Here is a 20,489-nt window from a genome sequence, read left to right as displayed (position 1 = left end):
GTGCTATAGACGAATGTCGAAAATTAGGTGGACTGGTAAGCTAAGGAATGAGAAGTTTCTGTGCAGTATCGGAGAGGAAAGGAATATGTGGAAAACAGTGATAAGAAGAAGGGAGAGGTTGATAGGGCATCTGTTAAGACATGAGGTAATGACTTCCATGGTACCAGAGGGAGCTGAGGAGGGCAAAAACTGTAGAGGAAGACAGAGATTGGAATAAATCCAGCAAATAATTGAGGACTTAGGTTGAAAGTACTGCTTTGAGATGAAGAGGTTAGCACAAAAGAGGAATTTCGTGACGGGCCGCATCAAACCAGTCAGAAGAGTGATGACCCCAAAAAAATCTTCGGAAAAGGTGACAGCTGAGAGCAGCACCTGAATCAGCACGTCTTCAATGAGGCATACAACACTGAAATTGGTGAATAGCTGTGAGCGTGTAGTGTGGTCCGGCGAGTCGTGTTTTACATCGAGAGGACTGATGGTCCAATGAGGCATTTAAACGGCAGTGTGTCGAGGGTGTAGTTTAGGCCGGAAGTAGCTCTGTGATCAACTGAAACTTCGTGGTTCCAGAGACTGTTTTAGAGCTCAGATATCTATGATGTATACGTGCAGATCTAAGCAACGAATGAAAATTTGGAGCGAGGCTGGGATTCGTAGCCGGGTCTTCCTGTCACTAGGTGGATGCACCAACCACTACACCACCCTGGCAGAGCGGCTTTGCACGAGTGCACGGACTACCCTAGCACGTCTCTCTCCTCAGACCAAATTCCCATTCACGCCTCCCGTACTTGCATCATTCTTATGACTCTGGATTATGTCCCATAAATGTTTGATGGGATTCAAGTCGAGCTATCTGGGTGGCCATATCATTCGCTCGAATTATTCTGAATGTTCTTCAAACCAACCGCGAACAACTGTGACCCGGTAACATTGTACATTCTCATCCTTAAAAAATCCGACGATTTTTGGCAACATGAAGTCTGCAAGTGGTCACCAAGTAGTTGAACATAACCATTTCGAGTCAATGATCGTCCCAGTTTGACCGGAGGACGCAGTCCAGTCTACGTAAACACTGCCCATACCAATACGGTATTATCATCAACTTGTACAGTTCCTTGCTGACAACATGGGTCCGTGGCTTCGTCGGGCCAGCGCCACACTCGAAATCTACCATCAGCTCTTACCAACTGGAACCAGGATTCATCTGACACGTTCCATGATCTTGGAGATTTTCTCCTCAATTTTGTCCTACAGAACTAGAAGTGTAAAATAAAAAAAACTGACCAGCAAAGGTTTCCCGGTAGTCTAGGGTCCAAATGATACGGTCACAAGCCTAGGAGAGGCGCTGCAGTCGGTATCGTGCTGTCAGCAAAGGCACTCGTGTCTTTCGTCTGCTGCCATAGCCCAAATTTCACCGCACTGTCCTAACAGATAAGTTCGTCGTACGTTCCACATTGATTTTTGCGATTACTTCACTTAGTGTTGTTTGTCTGACAGCATTGATAACTCTAAGCAAACGCGGCTGCTCTCGGTCATTAAGTAAAGTCCGTCGGCCGCTGCGTTGTCCATGGTGAGAGATAATGCCTGAAATTTGGTATTCTTGGCACACTCTTGACACTCTGCATCTCGGAATATTGAATTCTCTAACGATTATAGAAATGGAATGTCCCATGCGGCTAGCTCCAACTACCATTCCACGTAAAAAGTGTGTTAATTCCCGTCATGCAGCCGTAACCGCGTCGGGAACCTTTCCACATGATTCGCTTCGCCAATGCTTTGCCCTTTCATATCTTGTGTATGCGATACTACCGCCGCCTGTCCGTATCAGTATCCCATGACCAGTCACCTAGGTGTATGATCTAAGAGCTAGGGTGTTGTGCAGCCGACGAACTAACAAAGGAAAAGGAAACATTGTTTCGAATTCAGCTGAACATTCTGAAACAAAGAAAAGAAAAGGTTGAAATGTAAACAAAATAACATTTTCAGTGATAACGACTGAACTTGTGGCACATATGGAGGCCAATATTCAACGGATGAAAGAGAAAAAAAGGAACGAAATGGGTGCAGTGCTTTCCTGCTTCTGTCCCTAACGTGAACTCTGTCGAAGCGTATCTGCATTGCGACTTATTTACAGGTGTGATCTACGCAGTTTGACGAATTGAGATGATATTGTTTGGACAGTAATAAATAGTCTTTTAAAATGGCCTTTAAAATTTAATTAACTTTTAACCTGAATAATTTACTTGTGTAGGAACTGTTGGAACTATAGTTATTTTTATCAAGGTTGTTTTATTAGAGATGTGCAATTTTTGCTAACCTTCACGGATCAACATCTTTTTGACTGTGTCCAAATAAAAATTCATCGTATTTCAAACTTCTACATCTACATCTACATGGTTACTCTGCAATTCACACTTAAGTGCCTGGCAGAGGGTTCATCGAACCATTTTCGTACTACTTCTCTACCATCCCACTCTCGAACGGCGCGTGGGAAAAAAGAACACTTAAATTTTTCCGTTCGAGCTCTGATTTCTCTTATTTTATTATGATGATCATTTCTCCCTACGTAGGTGGGTGTCAACAAAATATTTACGCATTCGGAAGAGAAAGTTGATGATTGTAATTTCGTAAATAGATTCCACCGCAAAGAAAACGGCCTTTGTTTCAGTGAGTGCCCCCCAACTCGCGTATCATATCAGTGACACTCTTACCCCTATTGCGCGATAACACGAAACGAGCTACCCTTCTTTGCACTTTTTCGATGTCCTCCGTTAATCCTACCTGGTAAGGATCCCATACCGGGCAGCAATATTGCAGCAGAGGACGGACTAGTGTAACGTAGGCTGTCTCTTTAGTGGGTTTGTCGCATCTTCTAAGTGTTCTGCCAACAAAGCGAAGTCTTTGTATCGCCTTCCCCACAATATTTTCTATGTGGTCTTTTCAATTTAAGTTGCTCGTAATTGTAATTCCTAGGTATTTAGTCGAATTGACAGCCCTTAGATTTGTGTGATTTATCGTATACCCAAAATTTATCGGATTTCTTTTAGTACCCATGTGGATGACCTCGCACTTTTCTTTTTATAGTGCTAGTTACCATTTTTCGCACCATACAGAAATTCTCTTTAGATCATTTTGTAATTGGAATTGATCGTCTGATGATTTTATTAGACGGTAAATTACAGCGTCATCTGCAAACAATCTAAGGGGGCTGTTCAGGTTATCACCTAGATCACTTATATAAATCAGGAACAGCAGATGGCCTATGACACTACCTTGCGGAACGTCAGATATCACTTCTGTTCTACTCGATTATTTACCATCTACCACTACGAACTGTGTTCTCTATGAGAGAAAATCACGAATCCAGTCACACAACTGAGACGATACTCCATATGCACGCAATTTGATTAATAGTCGCTTGTGAGGAACGGTATCAAAAGCCCTCTGGAAATCTAGGAATATGGAATCGATCTGAGATCCCTTGTCGACAGCACTCATTACTTCATGGGAATAAAGTGTTGCACAAGAACGATATTTTCTGAATCCGTGTTGGTTATGTATCAATAAGTCATTTTCTCCAAGGTGACTCATAATGTTCGAGTACAGTATATGCTCCAAAATCCTACAGCCAATTGAGGTCAGTGATCTGGGTCTGTAATTCAATGGGTTACTCCTATTTCCCTCCTTGAATATTGGTGTGACCTGTGCTACTTTCCAGTCTTTAGGAACAGACCTTTCGTCAAGTGAGCGGTTGTACATGATTGCTAAGAAAGGCGCCATTGTGTCTGCGTACTCTTATGTTAATGTATAAGCAAATTAAAAATACATATCGGCAAATTAGCTACCTTTATCACCAAGTTAGGTATCACTGCTGTGCTTTAGTTTTAATTTACTCTACTTTACGAAAACGAATTTTTATGCTATGAAAATACTACTATTGTTTGTACCCATATAAATTTAAGTCGCATAAACGTTTTCCGCAGGACTGTGTGGCCAATCAGTTAATTATTTATAGAGTTACTGACACTATCTTTGCATGAGGTACTTTTACCCTACTTCACATTTCCCTCCTAGCAGCAACACGGCGTCCTGCCTCGGTAGCGAGCCAAGGTGAGGGCCCGTTGCCGTAATCATGCTGCTTGCCGTAACGACCTTGCACAGCATTTCGCCTGTCTTACTACACCAGCAGGAGTATTCAGTCAATGACCAATGATACTATGATAACCTAGACACTTCGGCGGCGTTGCGTCAAGCGGTCTACGTGACACCAATGGCACCCACTCAACAACGAGCCCGCCCTGGGGTGTACAAACACTGGCCACTTAGCCACGCTGAGGCACTGAATCGGGAAGTCATCGAGTCGGCGTCCGCTGTAGTGTGGCCTTCTGCTGTGAGACCGCCACCGCTGAACCGCAGTCCTGACAGCACCGCATGCTTAGCGATCCAGCCGTAACAACGAAGGGACGACCGTCGAACTGAGCTCCACCAGACACAAGGCCAGCGACAGTGAACTTTACTTCTACATCTACATACATACTCCGCAATCCACGATACGGTGCATGGCGGAGGGTACCTCGTACCACAACTAGCATCTTCTCTCCCTGTTCCACTCCCAAACAGAACGAGGGAAAAATGACTGCCTATATGCCTCTGTACGAGCCCTAATCTCTCTTATATTATCTTTGTGGTCTTTCCGCGAAATATAAGTTGGTGGCAGTAAAATTGTACTGCAGTCAGCCTCAGATGCTGGTTCTCTAAATTTCCTCAGTAGCGATTCACGAAAGAACTCCTCCTTTCCTCCAGAGACTCCCACCCGAGTTCCTGAAGCATTTCCGTAACACTCGCGTGATGATCAAACCTACCAGTAACAAATCTAGCAGCCCGCCTCTGAAATGCTTCTATGTCCTCCCTCAATCCGACCTGATAGGGATCCCAAACGCTCGAGCAGTACTCAAGAATAGGTCGTGTTAGTGCTTTATAAGCCGTCTCCTTTGCAGATGAAACACATCTTCCCAAAATTCTACCAATTAACCGAAGACGACTATCCGCCTTCCCCACAACTGTCATTACATGCTTGTCCCACGTCATATCGCTCTCCAATGTTACGCCCAAATATTTAATCGACGTGACTGTGTCAAGCGCTACACTACTAATGGAGTATTCAAACACTACGGGATTCTTTTTCCCTATTCATCTGCATTAATTTACATTTATTTATATTTAGAGTTAGCTGCCATTCTTTACACCAATCACAAATCCTGTCCAAGTCATCTTGTATCCTCCTACAGTCACCCAACGACGACACCTTCCCGTACACCACAGCATCATCAGCAAACAGCCGACAGTGTTATCCACTCTATCCAAAAGATCATTTATGGAGATAGAAAACAACAGCGGACCTACAACACTTCCCTGGGGAACTCCAGATGATACCCTCACCTCCGATGAACACTCACCATCGAGGACTACGTACTGGGTTCTATTACTGAAGAAGCTTTCGAGCCACTCACACATTTGGGAACCAATCCCATATGCATACTTAGTCCACTAGCCTGCTACATCTGTGGCATAGCCAGAACTATCAAAAAAATAGTTCAAATTGCTCTAAGGACTATGGTACTTAACATCTGAAGTCATCAGTCTCCTAGACTTAGAACTACGTAAACCTAACTAAGCTAAAGACATCACACACATCCATGCCCGAGGCAGGATTCGAACCTGCGACCGTAGCAGCCGCGTGGTTCAGGACTGAAGCGCCTAGAACCGCTCGGCCACAGCGGCCGGCCCCAGGACTATCCACCTCGCCAGCAGCTGACCCGCACAGCGCGGCCTCCCAGGAATGCTACCCTCACAAAGTCGCCTCACCGTCGAGCCGAGTTGGGCACAGTGACTGCTGGCTACGTCTGATCCACACCATCACACACAGTAGCCCGCGAGTTGGATGCCCACCGCAAACATGACATGGGTACGAGACTACTGTAATAAACTATTGGGAAATCAATTTAAGAGGTCGATGATTAAGGAATTTGTTGCTAGCGCACTCGAGCAGATGAAATTTCGATGGATTGCTCACGTGCTGCGATATGTAAGGTATAAGAGAATCTCAGACCAGAGAGCAGTGTTGTCAGCAGTAGGAGTAAGTAGGAGCGAGCAGTCTGGTGTATCGTGTTGGCTGGGCCGGTCGTGTGGAGCGATGGCAGAGCCTGGGCGTTGTAATATAACGTAAAAGCAGCCTCGCGCATTGTAGACTGTTATATCAAGTCCCGTGTAAATGCTTTTAAAAATAAATCTCTTAATAATGATCTTTCTTATAAAAAATTAACTCTTGACAAACATTCGTCTCAGTTTAAAGAATTTACTAATTTCTCCAATCCATGGTCATCCCGATTATTGTAAAGAAAAATCAGTTGCTTCTTTTATACATGACAAACCTGTCGGCCAGTATTGCACTGGGCTGTGCCAGAAAAATTTCTTATAGGAGCAGATATATACGCGTTATCGGGCGACCTTATTGAGGTAAGAATTTTCACTTTATTCAGAATGAATTTTCAGGGCCATGACGCAGCACTGCTGATGTCCAAAATTTACCAGTTTAAATTCACAGTCAATTACTGAAAGGTTGTAAGTGAGCCACAATTCTATTGAGAGATTAGTCACATTTTTATTATTGGTAGGTTACGGAATTTATCTGTTGGTAGGTTACGCTGAATCTGAATGCTATAATTATATTTTTTGCTGTTGGGAGGTTATTATAAATATTTTTTATCTGCGGAGAGGTTACACTAAATCTAAATGCCATATACATATTTTTGTTGTGGGGAGGTTACTCTAAATGTGAATGCTATACTTATTTTATTTCACTGTTGGGAGGTTACAGTCACTGTTGGGAGGTTACACAATTAAGGATTCAACTGCTTTCAAGCTGCCCGCCACTACTGCTGCCCATCTACCTGCACCAGAGAACTCCGCCACACCTACACCTCCGTGCTCTCAGTTCGCATGGCCAGACTGCACGAACACTCTGAACAAATTCAACCTTCTGAACATAGCTTTCGCTCCCAGTTCCATCGTCTTTTCGTACTCAGATATAAACACAACCGCTCTGCCTTGTTGTGCAGATGAGAGCGTGGGCTACTCGACGCGCGCCCAGTACGAGTCCAACCTGGAGTGGCTGCGGCGCGCGGAGGAGCACCGGCTGGTGGTGGGGTCGCAGGCGCGCATCCTGTACGCCGACCGCGAGGCCCGCCGCCGCATCGCCGCCGCCCTCAACGACGCAGTCCGCACCGGCGCCGTCAAGGTGGGTCAAGCTGCTGGCCGCCACTCCGGCCACGCCAGGCTGGCGCTCTGAATCACCTGGCAGAGTGCGACTCTCACAGATCGTAAGGGCAGCAGGTCAGGCTACATTCACATCCATTCTTGGCAAACCACTGTGAAATGCATGGCAGAGGGTACTTACCCATGACCAGCTTGTTAGGGCTTACTCGTAAACCGTATACGTATAAAGCTCGGAAAAATAATTTCTTAAACACCTCTCTGCACGTTGTAAACTACTCCCCATTAAAATTGTTACACCAAGAAGAAATGCAGATGATAAACGGGTGTTCATTGGACAAATATATTATACCAGAACTGACATGTGATTACGTTTTCACGCAATTTGGGTGCATAGATACTTAGAAATAAGTACCCAGAACAACCACCTCTGGCCGTAATAACGGCCTTGATACGCCTAGTCATTGATTCAAACAGAGCTTGGATGTCGTGTACAGGTACAGCTGCCCATGCAGCATCAACACGATACCACAGTTCATCAAGAGTAGTGACTGGCGTATTGTGACGAACCAGTTGCTCGGCCACCATTGAATAGACGTTTTCAATTGGTGAGAGATCTGGAGAATGTGCTGGCCAGGGCTGGAGTGGAACATTTTCTGTATCCAGAAAGGCCCGTACAGGACCTGCAACATGCGGTCGTGCATTATCCTGTTGAAATGTAGGATTTCGGAGGGATCGAATGAAGGCTAGAGCCACGGGTCGTAACACATCTGAAATGTAACGTCCACTGTTCAAAGTGCCGTCAATGCGAACAAGAGGTGACCGAGACGTGCAACCAGTGGCACCCCATACCATCACGCCGAATACACGCTTCCAATGTGCGTTCACCGCGGTGTTTCCAAACACGGATGCGACCATCATGATGCTGTAAACAGAAGCTGGATTCATCCGAAAAAATGACGTTTTGCCATTCGTGCACCCAGGTTCGTCGTTGAGTACACCCTCGCAGGCGCTCCTGTCTGTTATTCAGCGTCAAGGGAAACCACAGCCATGGCACCCGAGCTGATAGTCCATGCTGCTGCAAATGTCGGCGAACTGTTCGTGCAGATGGTTGTCGTCTTGCAAACGACCCCATCTGTTGACTCAGGGATCGAGACGTGGCTGCACGAACCGTTACAGCCATGCGGATAAGATGCCTGTCACCTCGACTGCTAGTGATACGAGGCCGTTGGGATCCAGCACGGCGTTCCATATTAGCCTCCTAAACCCACCGATTCCATATTCTAACAGTCATTGGATCTCGACGAACGCGAGCAGCAATGTCGCGATACGATAAACCGCAATCGCGATAGGACAAAATCCGACCGTTATCAAACTCGGAAACGTGATGGTACGCATTTCTACTCCTTACACGAGGCACCACAACAACGTTTCACCAGGCAACGCCGGTTAACTGCTGTTTGTGTATGAGAAATCAGTTGGAAACTTTCGTCATATCAGCACGTTGTAGGTGTTGCCACCGGCGCCAACCTTGTGTGAATGTTCTGAAAAGCTAATCATTTGTATATCACAGCATCTTCTTCCTGTCGGTTAAATTTCACGTATGTAGCACGTCATTTTAATGGGCAGTAGTGTAATTACTCTTATCCTCGCCATCCCTACGGAAGCGATACGTGCAGCCTTGTACAAGATTTACATCTACACCTACGAGGGTCGTTCAATAAGTAATGCCGCACATTTTTTTAAAATCCTTTTCTAGATAGACAAACGTCCTTGTTGGTGAAACTTCCTGGCAGATTAAAACTGTGTGCCGGGCCGAGGCTCGAACTCGGGACCTTTGCCTTGCAATTGTGAGGGCGGGTCGTGAGGCTCGCTTGGGTAGCTCAGAAAGGCAAAGGCCCCGAGAATTTCAGGCTAGGTCCGGCACACAGTTTTAATCTGCCAAGAAATTTCTCATTTGAAGGTTGTTGAATAGAGCGGGAAAAGTGAAAATCTGATGGCGCAATATCAGGTGAATAATGTGTGCGCAGAACGACTTCCCAGCCTAACTTCTGGTCAAGCGGTTAAAGGCGCTACAGTCTGGAACCGCGCGACCGCTACGGTCGCAGGTTCGAATCCTGCCTCGGGCATGGATGTGTGTGATGTCCTTAGGTTAGTTAGGTTTAAGTAGTTCTAAGTTCTAGGGTACTGATGACCTTAGAAGTTAAGTCCCATAGTGCTCAGAGCCATTTGAACCATTTTGAACCAGCAAAACTTCTGTACGGTGTATTTGTCAGTCTAGCAGAATGACGGCGGGCCTTATCGTGGAGTAGCTTCATTTCACGCAGTCTTCCTAGTCCTTGTTCCTCGACTGTGTCTGAAAGACATCTCAGTTTTTGTCAATAAGTGTCAGCAGTGGTGGTTACAGCTCGGGAAAGCAATTCGTAATACAACACACGTTCCACCAGATGCATAACATTATCTTTTTTCGATGCGCGGAAGTCTTTCTATAGGGAGTTGCTGCTGTGTTTGGACTCAACCATTCCTTTCTTTTCTTTTGTTAGCATAAAAACGTCGCAGGAGAGCTTCTGTGAAGTTTGGAAAGTACGAGACGAGGTACTGGCAGAAGTAAAGTTGTGAGGACGGGCAGTGAGTCGTGCTTGGGTAGCTCAGATGGTAGAGCACATGCCCGCGAAAGGCAAAGGTCCCGAGTTCGAGTCTCGGCCCGGCACATAGTTTTAATCTGCCAGGAAGTTTCATATCAGCGCACACTCTGCTGCACAGTGAAAATCTCATTCTGGTCCTTCTTGGTGCTTCATATTTGATGTTTGTTCTGTGCGCCGGTGATGTTTCGAACCGTTCTGGCAGATGTCGGAGCCGTAGTACAGCGTGAAAATGGCGTCTAGATACGACTCACGTTACAAGCAGCGTGCTGCTATTGAATCCTTGTGTGCAGTGTATGGCGATGCTGCAGTTGATAGGAGTACTGTTGGGCGATGGATAAAGTAAGTTACAGCCTCAGGAACTGCAGAAACCGAGCTCCATGATCAGCCACGCTCGGGACGTCCTGTCACGTCATTGCCTCATCCACCTACAGCCCAGAGCTGGTACCCTCGGACTTCCATCTCTTTGGGCCGCTTAAAGAATCTCTACGGGGAACACACTTTGAAAATGACGGGAATGTCAATCATGCAGTGAAAACATGGCTACACTTACAGGACAAGAGCTTTTACCAGCAGGGAATACATGCCCTTCCACAACGTTGGCCTACGGCCATAGAACGTGATGGAGACTATGTAGAAAAATAGGACATGGACAAAACATGTTGATGTATGTTGTCACCAAATTCTGACTCTTAACAATAAATATGTTCTGGGAAAAAATATGGGGCATTACTTGGTGTACGACCCTCGTACATCTACATGACTACATTGCAGTTCACACATAAGTGCCTGGCAGTGGGTTCATCGAACAACCTTCAGACTATTTCTTACCACTCCATTGTGTAACAGCAGATGGAAAAAATGGACATTTAAATCTTTCCCTATAAGCTCTGATTTCTCTTATTTTGTTAAGAAGATCATTTGTCCCTACGTAGGGCAGCTTCAATAAAGTGTTTTAGTATTCACAGGATTGAGTTGGTTATTGGAATTTCTTGAAAAGACCGCGCCGCAAAGCAGACGTGAAAAACTCGCTTATCTTATTCGTGACACTCTCTTCCCTATTTCGCGATAAAAAAAAGAGGCTGTCCTTCTTTGGACTTTTTTGATATCCTCCGTCAATCCTATCTGGGAAGGATCCAGTACCGCACAGCAATACTCAAGCAGGACGGACAAGGGTAGTGTAAGGATCTTTAGTAGATCTGTTGCATCTTCTAAGAGTTTTCGCAATAAAGCATCGTCATTAGTTTCGTTCCCCACAACATTACCTGTGTAATCTTCCAATTTAAATTTTTCGGAACTGTAATTCCTAGGTATTTAGATAAATAGACAGCTTTTAGATTTGTGTGATTTATCATGTAACGGATCCTTTTAGTACTCATGTGGAGACCTCACACTTTTCATTATTTGGGGTAATATGCTAGTTCTCGCAACATACAGATATCTTGTCTAATTCATTTTGTAGTTGGTTTTTGTGTTCTGATGATTTCACTAGGCGATAAATGATAGCGTCAACTAAAAACAATCTAAGATGGCTCTCATATTATCTTTTAAACCGTTTATATAGATAACGAACAGCAGAAGGCCTTTAACGCTTCCTTGTGGGTAGCCAGATATAATTTCTGTTCTGCACGATGAGTTTCCATCAAATACTAGGTAAAGTAACCTTCTGTGGTCTTTAGAAAACTAAAGAAAGACAAATAGGGTGTCATTTTTTAGTTAGCGACGACTTTTACGGCACTACATACGCTCCCTATTCTAAAAAATGTTACAAATCACTACAAGTGGAAAGGGGGGGGGGGTAGGGGAGCATGTTCAGAAACATGCTGAAAAGTTTTTGAGGATGTTGCAACATATGTGTTACTGAAAAATAATTGTCAAGGAAAAAATTGTATACGTGCACCGCTTCCGAGTTAATTAGCATTTAAGTTAGCTAATTAGGGCATCGAACGTGCTACTTCAAGTGGCCTGGCAGAGATGGTGTCGCCAAACTTTTTTTCACTTGATTTCCTAAAATGAAACAAAAGAACGATACAAAAATTGAGCATGGGACGTAGTAAGGCTCGAACCCAAGCCATGGGCTGAGCAGTCTCGTACGCTGTCATCTATGCTATGAGAACAACGGACACTATCTGTATCCCGCAGGCCACTTGAATTTTGCGCGTGAAACGGCTTGATTGCCTAACTTCAATGGCAATTAACTCGCAAACGGCGCAACGTGTGGAATTTATTTATTAACAATTATTTGTCAGCACGACTTATCCCTGGAACACCTTACAAGCTTCTCAAACTGTTCCTGATCACCTTGCATAAACAATATAATTCGTCCTCAATCGATATCGTATTCAGAAGTGTAGCTTTCTGTCCGCACGGATCACTGCTGGCAACGTATACCAAAAATGACAGCCGGCCGTTGTGGGCGAGCGATTCTAGGCTCTTGAGTCCGGAACCGCGCTGTTGCTACGGTCGCAGGTTCGAATCCTGCCTCGGGCATGGATGTGTGTGATGTCCTTAGGTAAGCTAGGTTTAAGTAGATCTAAGTCTAGGAGGCTGATGACCTCAGATGTTACGTCCCATAGTGCTCAGAGCCAAAAATGAGAGGAATCATCACGAATGTATGTGTTAGACTGTGATTGTATAATGAATTTCACAAGTTTCTTACCGGATCGCGGAACACTGGCATATTATCTAATACTGGATGGGATCCCTCACGCTGCCCTGTACATAGCAGACGCAGCATCAGAAGCTGCCCAAGGTAGCCGCGCGGTCTAAGGCGTCTTGCCACGGTCCGCGCGGCTCCCCCCGTCGGAGGTTCGAGTCCTCCCTCGGGTATGGGTATGTGTTGTCCATTCCATAGCGTAAGTTAGTTTAAATTAGATTAAGTAGTGTGTAATTTAGGGACCGATGACCTCAGCAGTTTGGTTCCATAAGATCTTACCGCAATTTTTTTTAACATCAGAAGTACCAGTCTGAATAACAAAAACATAAAATAAACACAGCACACTGGGCATTAGTCTCAGTAGCCTATACAGTGTGAACCCAACTCAATCGACTAAATTTCGGAGTATTTTCAAGGATATTTTGTGAGTATTTTGGTAACAGAGACTCATAATCTCCGGTGGTTCGTTACTGAGAAATTGCATTTAGTTTGATTTCTTACCTTCATTTATCTCAATGGGCTCAGAATGTCAGCATAACAGTGTATTGGATTGGTGCGTAAGTCCGTAGCGTTTTTCCATAAGTTTAATAAACACTACAGATATACATAACGGAGTTTAGTTATCAATAATATATTCTTCTTCACTGTTTCTGCACTGTTTACTGTAGTCTTCCATCGCTGACGTTTCGATTCCGTGACTGTAGAAATCACATGATTTTGAGGCGAAGAATTCGTCGAGCCATGTTCGGAGCTAATTTTCATCTGGAAAGGAAGTTATTTGAAGGTTGTTGAATAGCGAGAGGAAGATGTGAAAATCTGAGGGCGCAAGATCAAGTGAGTAACAGGTGCAGAATGACTTCCCAGCCTAACTACTGTACAGTGTTTTTGTCAGTCTAGCAGAATGACGGCTGGCGTTATCGCGGAGCAGCGTCACTTCACGCAATCTTCCTAGTCCACGTTCTTGGACTGTGTCTGAAAGACGTCTCAGTTTTTGACAATAAGTGTCGGCAGTGGCAGCTACACACGTCACTGTTCCACCGGATGCACAACATTATCTTTTTTGTATGCGCGCACGTCATTGTACAGGGAGTTTGGACTCAGTCATTCCCTTCTTTTCTTTTGTTAGCATAAAAACATTATTTCTCGTCACAAGTATTGATACAGAATAGGAGTAGTCGGTGTTGTTCACGAGGCAATTGATCACGAGCAAACAGAGATGCACATATGGCCACTCTTATGATTTTTGTGATTTTGGCTTAGAGCATGCCGTAGGGGCCTGCAGATACGCCCGATTTTCGAACCTTCCCCATTTCATATAAATGTCGCACGATGGTGGGATGATCACAGTTCATGTCATTTGCCAGTTCTCAAGCACACTGACGTAGATCATTGTATGTTAAAGCGTTTAAACGTTCTTCATCAAACCCTGAAAGTCTTCCTGAACGTGGAGTGTCACAAATGTCAAAACTATCCTCCTTAAAAGAAAAAATCATGTCATGTCGTGCTTCGTCCGATGGCTTTACACCCATGCACGGCACAAATGTTTCCGCCTGCGTCTGCTGCTGTCACGCATTTATCGAACTCAGGCAGAATAATAAGTCGGAAAAGTTCCGATTTCTCCATTTGGAAATCTATTTTCTAGCGTCCACAGCTCCAGTAACCATCTCCAAATGACAAAATGACAATATGTAACCTCAGACAGCAACAGTGAACAACAAAGAAAAAATTAGAATCGATAAATAAACGCATTGGAATAGGAGTACCGACATACCAAACAAAAACGCTACGAATTTTGGTACCAACGTAATAATATCTTGCTTGGTGTATGTTGTTTATTCTAAACTTATTCCGTTCACTCACGGTACGTCTACATCTATACTCAGCAAGTCACCTTTCGATATGTGAGAGGGGGTATTTTGTTTACTAACGTCCTTCCCCCTTTCTCCTGTTCAAGTCGCGTATGGCTCGTGGGAAGAACGATTGCTGGTAAGCCTTCGTGTGAGCTGGAATCTAATTTTATCTTCATGGTCTTTGCACGAGATGTACATAGGAGGAAGCAATATTTATATAGGAAGTGTTATAGGCCCTCTATTATTCCCGATCTATATTAATGCCATAGGAGACAATCTTAGATTGTTTGCAGCTGATGCTGTCATTTACCGTCTTGTAAAGTCATCAGATGATCAAAACGACTTGCAAAATGATTTAGATAAGATTACTGTATGGTGCGAAAAGTGGCAATTGTCCATGAATAAAGAAAAGTGTGAAGTTATTCACATGAGTACTGAAAGAAAGCCGGAAGCGTGGCCGAGCGGTTCTAGGCGCTACAGTCTGGAACCGCGCGACTGCTACGGTCGCAGGTTCGAATCCTGCCTCGGGCATGGATGTGTGTCATGTCCTTAGGTTAGTTAGGTTTAAGAAGTTCTAAGTTCTAGGGGATTGATGACCTGAAGTTAAGTCCCATAGTGCTCAGAGGCATCATCTGTGCATTTCCTTACGTCAATATGTGTGGTGATTTCTGCATATGTGATTCTCTGCCTCTCTTGCGTATTCTTTAAGTTAGACTACAATTTGTGTATATGTAAATCGTACTTACGTCAAAACCAATCGCTTCGGTTACGTAAAAGTGAAGAAATTACGCCATGAACTAATTGTTATTACTTATAAAATGCAGTTTATATTGCGTAAGGATATAAAATACACAATGGACTAGCACTGAATGATGTTCGCTTCTAATTATGTTTAAAACAAACAAACAAACAAAAATAAAGGGAAGTCATCTTATCCCAGTCTCTCTCTTACACTTTCATTAGCGTTTCTTTCCCTGCCAATGCTACCAATACTGCAGGTAATCCTACCATTTACTACGCCATTTACGTAGTGTACCAAAACTCCCGAAGGTAACATGTAATAAACTTACACTTCGCCGTTGTACGGTAGAGCGGTCGAGATCCCACATCGCCACACAAACAGCAGGCTCGCTTCTGGAGAAATACGGCCGCTGCCGGCCTGGAGGGCGGGAGCCGCCGTGCCGGTCGTAAAGCAGTGCCACTGTTTGCAGTATCGATAATCGGACGAGCACGGCGTTGCGCGCTATCGACACGGCAGGCGGCAGCAGGCGGGCAGCTGGGGAGGGAGAGCCCTGCTGAGAGGCGGTACGGTGCCGCTATTATGCTCACACGGCCGCCACGCCGCCACTCGACAGCGCAGCCTTAGCACCCCCTCTGCCTATTAACCGCCACTTAAGCCATCTCACCTGGCGGATAGGCCTTCTGAAAACGTGAGGTTGTCATGTCTCAGGCTAGAGTCGTGTATTTCATTCGTGCGTCGCGTCGGTAAGCACTCGTCCGTCCGAGATAACCCGTAGTCACTTCTTCGTCTGCTAAAATATCTTACCTTTTGGTGAAAACTGTGAGTTCATGTCTCAACGAGTCGTCTGAGCTTTGTCATGAGCCAGCCAACGTTTGACGTGGCATGATTCGAGTTCTGTGACGTCACTTGCTGCTATTTCATGTTGAGGAGCAATTTCGTCAAATGAAACACAAAATAAGTTATGTGATATGTCGACGAAGTGTTACGTAAAGGAGAACCAATGGGAAGCAAAATTGCTCACTACGTCACAAGCAGAAAGCTTGACACCCGCAGAAAGCAAGCGCCATATTGTACTTATCGTGTTCAGTAGTATCCCACATTCTGAGTTTTTGTTATACCTTACACCCCATGAATATATGTTGCTAATAAGCATCAGCACGTTGAATGTGTCGAGGAACAATCTTTATTGATACTATATGTTGTAATAAAATAACGGGAAACTTCAAATAGTGATTAATGTAATTTCGCTCTTAGTTATTATCGCGTTATAAGTAGCGTTTTATGGGACTTTTAAGGCAACTGCACACTGAAGATTCATGAAAAACGTGTTGTTCTTTTTAGGATTCGTTACACTAAAATATAAATTAAAAATTTTATGGTGTTAAAGCCTGTAGACGGTTGTAAGATAAAAGACAATGTCACTCAGAAGGAAGCTGCAGTTTAGTGTAGTAAATAAAGACAACATGTTGCTGGAACAGAGATTAAGTAGATATTGTGTTCGTGTCCTGTTGTATCTATTTTTTTTTCATCTTCGCGTTTTCCAAAAGGTAATGAGACTTGCTTACGAAATTAATGGAAATAATTTCTATCATACTTTATGCTACGTAAATATCAGTGCATTCTCTGCCAGGAGTAAGTTTGTTCGATTTGGTCAACTTTTATAATCTGATGTCCTTACTGACTGGTCATGTACCTTCCCTTTTTGTCTTATTACATGTTCATGGATACTGAAGTGTTTATTTTTGCATACCACAGTCAGAATAACATGACTAGCATAGAGCCAAGGGAGAAATGTGAGTTTTAATGAAGCTAATGCAAGTGTTTTACACTTTCCCCTTTTTCAAGAACAAACTGTGAGGTTTGTGAGCCAAATGATGATGGCAAATGCTGCTAGAGTTGTGTAATGTAGCAGCTTGAAAGAATGTTAATTTTGCACCTTACGTGAGATTTTACACGTCGTAACAAGCAGATGAATATGTCACCTGACATACTTTGGTGGTACGGAGCAGATATGCCTAACAAAACGTACAGTTGGTAATGCCAAAAGGGATGACACTCGCTGTGTTGCTGGTCCCGGCGGAGGTTCGAGTCCTCCCTCGGGCATGGGTGTGTGTGTTTGTCCTTGGGATAACTTAGGTTAAGTAGTGTGTAAGCTTAGGGACTGATGACATTAGCAGTTAAGTCCCATAAGATTTCACACACATTTGAACATTTTTTTATGACACTCGATTCGACGGTATTACACACCGAACCCAAATCTTGCATGTCAATGAGCAAAAGGTGAAAAAAGCTGCTGGAAGAAACGTTCTACACTCATGCTCATAAATTAAGGATAATTGCAGAATGTGGTGCCACACAACGTGACACTACACAGAACTGGCGCTAATAGCATAGGCACGTAGGGAACACACACGACACAGATATGAAAGTCCACAGTATTGGTGATAAGTTGAGAAAACCATCCCGAAACACATGTGCTACAAAACGGCACTGTTTCCTGCGCACGTACCCCGACACGTACACAGGCCGCCCAACGGGTTGGCATACTCTGCTGGAAGAAACGTTCTACACTCATGCTCATAAATTAAGGATAATTGCAGAATGTGGTGCCACACAACGTGACACTACACAGAACTGGCGCTAATAGCATAGGCACGTAGGGAACACACACGACACAGATATGAAAGTCCACAGTATTGGTGATAAGTTGAGAAAACCATCCCGAAACACATGTGCTACAAAACGGCACTGTTTCCTGCGCACGTACCCCGACACGTACACAGGCCGCCCAACGGGTTGGCATACTCTGGATCAGTTGGTCGATCAGCTGCTGGGGTGTAGCCTCCCATTATTGCACCAGTGCCTGTCGGAGCTCCTGAAGTGTCGTAGGGGGTTTGAAGACATGCAGCGATAAGTCGACCGAGAGCGTCCCAGACGTGTTTGACGGGGTTTAGGTCTGGAGAACAGGCAGGCCACTCCATTTGCCTGATATCTTCTGTTTCAAGGTACTCTTCCGCGATGGCAGCTCGGCGGAGCCGTGTGTTATCGTCCATCAGGAGGAAAGTGGGACCCACTGCACCCCTGAAAAGGCGGACATACTGGTGTAAAATGACATCCCGTACACCTGACCTGTTAAAGTTCCTGTGTCAAAGACATGCAGGAGTGAACGTGCACCAATCATAATCCCACTCCACACCATCAAACCACGACCACCATACAGGTTCCTTTCAAGGACATTAAGGGGTTGGTATCTAGTTCCTGGTTCACGCCAGATAAAACCCGGCGACAATCACTGTTTAGACTATACCTGGACTCGTCCGTGAACATAACCTGGGACCACTGGTTCAATGACCATGGACTGTGTTCTCGACACCAGGCTTTATGGGCTCTCCTGTGACCAGGGGTCAGTGGAATGCGCCTTGCAGGTCTCCAGGCGAATAAACCATGTCTGTTCAGTCGTCTGTAGTCTGTGTGTCTGGAGACAACTGTTCCAGTGGCTACGGTAAGGTCCCGTGGCCAACTGTGCGCACTGATGGTGAGATATCGGTCTTTTTGTGTTGTTGTACACTGTGGACGTCCCGTAGTGTAGCGCCTGGACATGTTTCCTGTCTGCTGGAATCGTTGCCATAATCTTGAGATCACACTTTGTGGCACACAGAGGGCCCATACTGCGACTTGCTGTTTTTGATCAGCCTCCAGTCGCCCTAGTATTCTACCCCTCATAACGTCATCAATATGTGTTCTTTGAGCCATTTCAACACACAGTCACCACTAGCACATCTGAAAATGTCTGCACACTTACTCGCTGCACCGTACTCCGACATGTACCCACACACCTCTGCGTATGTGGACTGCTGCCAGCACCACTGTGCAATGACCGCAGGTCAAATGCACCGCATGGTCGTACCCCAAGGTGATTTGAATCCGCAAACCACCCACCAGGGAATTCTTTCACCATGTATCAGCATTATCCTTAATTTATGAGCATGAGTGTAGTTTGGGGGCAGATCCACGTTGTACCGGCATGGCCCACATACAACGGAAGGCTTCTGACAGAGGTTGGTGACCCGCAGCGAGATAGACAACAAACATTCCAGGTGATACAGTGAGGTGAGCAGGTACCGGCCCAGCGCTCCTTGCGACGGAGAAATTCCTTAGAAAACTGCGTTGGGGAATTTTCAGATGGATACAAACAGACCAGTGACACAGTTGATCACGTGAAAGGCCCATGGTACGCTCGTGATGTACGTGTGTAAGTTTTATGTGTCAGGTGAGGGCACAAAATGTTCGGCTGTCTGAAATAAACTCGAAAGGAGAAAAAGGGGCGATGTTTCGATGTAGTTTAAAGGTAGGCCCTTTACAGTTGGCAGGGGTAGTTTCCACATGATAAAAGGAATGTCCCCATTGGTCTGAAAAATCCATTACGTGAAGCACAAAAGGACACAGGTGGGGGACAGTCTGCTACAAAAGACACAGTGCTGAAAACTTCAGGGACTCTCCTCTGAGCCAGCGTCAAGTGTAGAACACAGCGCATCACGCTCTGTACGACGCCAAAAGAGGAATTTGCATTCACTTTCGCTGACAGCTAGAAATTAGCTGAAAAGTGGTTGAGCTCCGATAGTGGAGAAACGGAACAGCCAGGTAGTTAATTGTTCTTGTGAGAACTAAGAGGTCATTGAAGTATACACGCTGCTCCATCTATGCACGTGTATATTGAGATATTTTCCAGACTAGGGATGAGTGCATGTTTTCTGGCCTAACGAGACACATAGGACAGTCTCAGCTGATAACATCAGTAAAGATTTTGATTAGCTTTTTATAGGATTTTCAGAGGGTGAGAGCAGCCATGCAGCTGACAGCACGTCGCAGCTAAAGGTAAATGCCACTGGAAAAGGCGTAAAATTGTTGGATCACCGGCTTGTGTCCACTGTGAACTCGAGCAGCCTTTAGTAATCTTTTGCTCATCTTGTCACAAAAAACTAACCATCCTCTGTAGACTTGATTGTCATCCTAAATAGTACCGAACTTAGAACCAGAATCGGATGATTTGTAGTAATATTGGCCAACTTCACTGTCTAGAAGTAAGAAAAATCTTTTAGAGAACCTTCTATTTAAATTTGATATTGTTGTTCAGTGTTATTTCTGCTAAACAGGACGTAATGCGTTATCTTGACAACTGTCCTGAAATTGTTATGTCACATCTATGTAAACCCATGTGCTTCTTTAACAGCAGTATAGGAATAAAACAAATTTAGTACAGCTAAACACCGATGTGCTCTGTCATAGAATGAGGGTCCACTCCTAACCCCAAAAATTTATTCTAGTGACGC

General features: G+C 44.7%; 1 protein-coding gene across 1 annotated transcript in view; it reads left to right on the top strand.

Annotated features, from left to right (window-relative positions):
* The window catches only part of LOC124797819 (urocanate hydratase-like), a 376,388-nt gene that overhangs the window by 270,195 nt on the left and 85,704 nt on the right, over positions 1-20,489 (top strand). The window contains exon 11 of the mRNA XM_047260847.1: positions 7,116-7,294. Coding sequence (XP_047116803.1) covers positions 7,116-7,294 — 179 coding nt within the window. The remainder of the gene's footprint in view (positions 1-7,115; positions 7,295-20,489) is intronic.

This window comes from Schistocerca piceifrons, chromosome 5 (genome assembly GCF_021461385.2).
Source record: "Schistocerca piceifrons isolate TAMUIC-IGC-003096 chromosome 5, iqSchPice1.1, whole genome shotgun sequence".
NCBI lineage: Eukaryota > Metazoa > Arthropoda > Insecta > Orthoptera > Acrididae > Schistocerca > Schistocerca piceifrons.
This window is presented reverse-complemented; position numbering and strand designations above follow the sequence as displayed.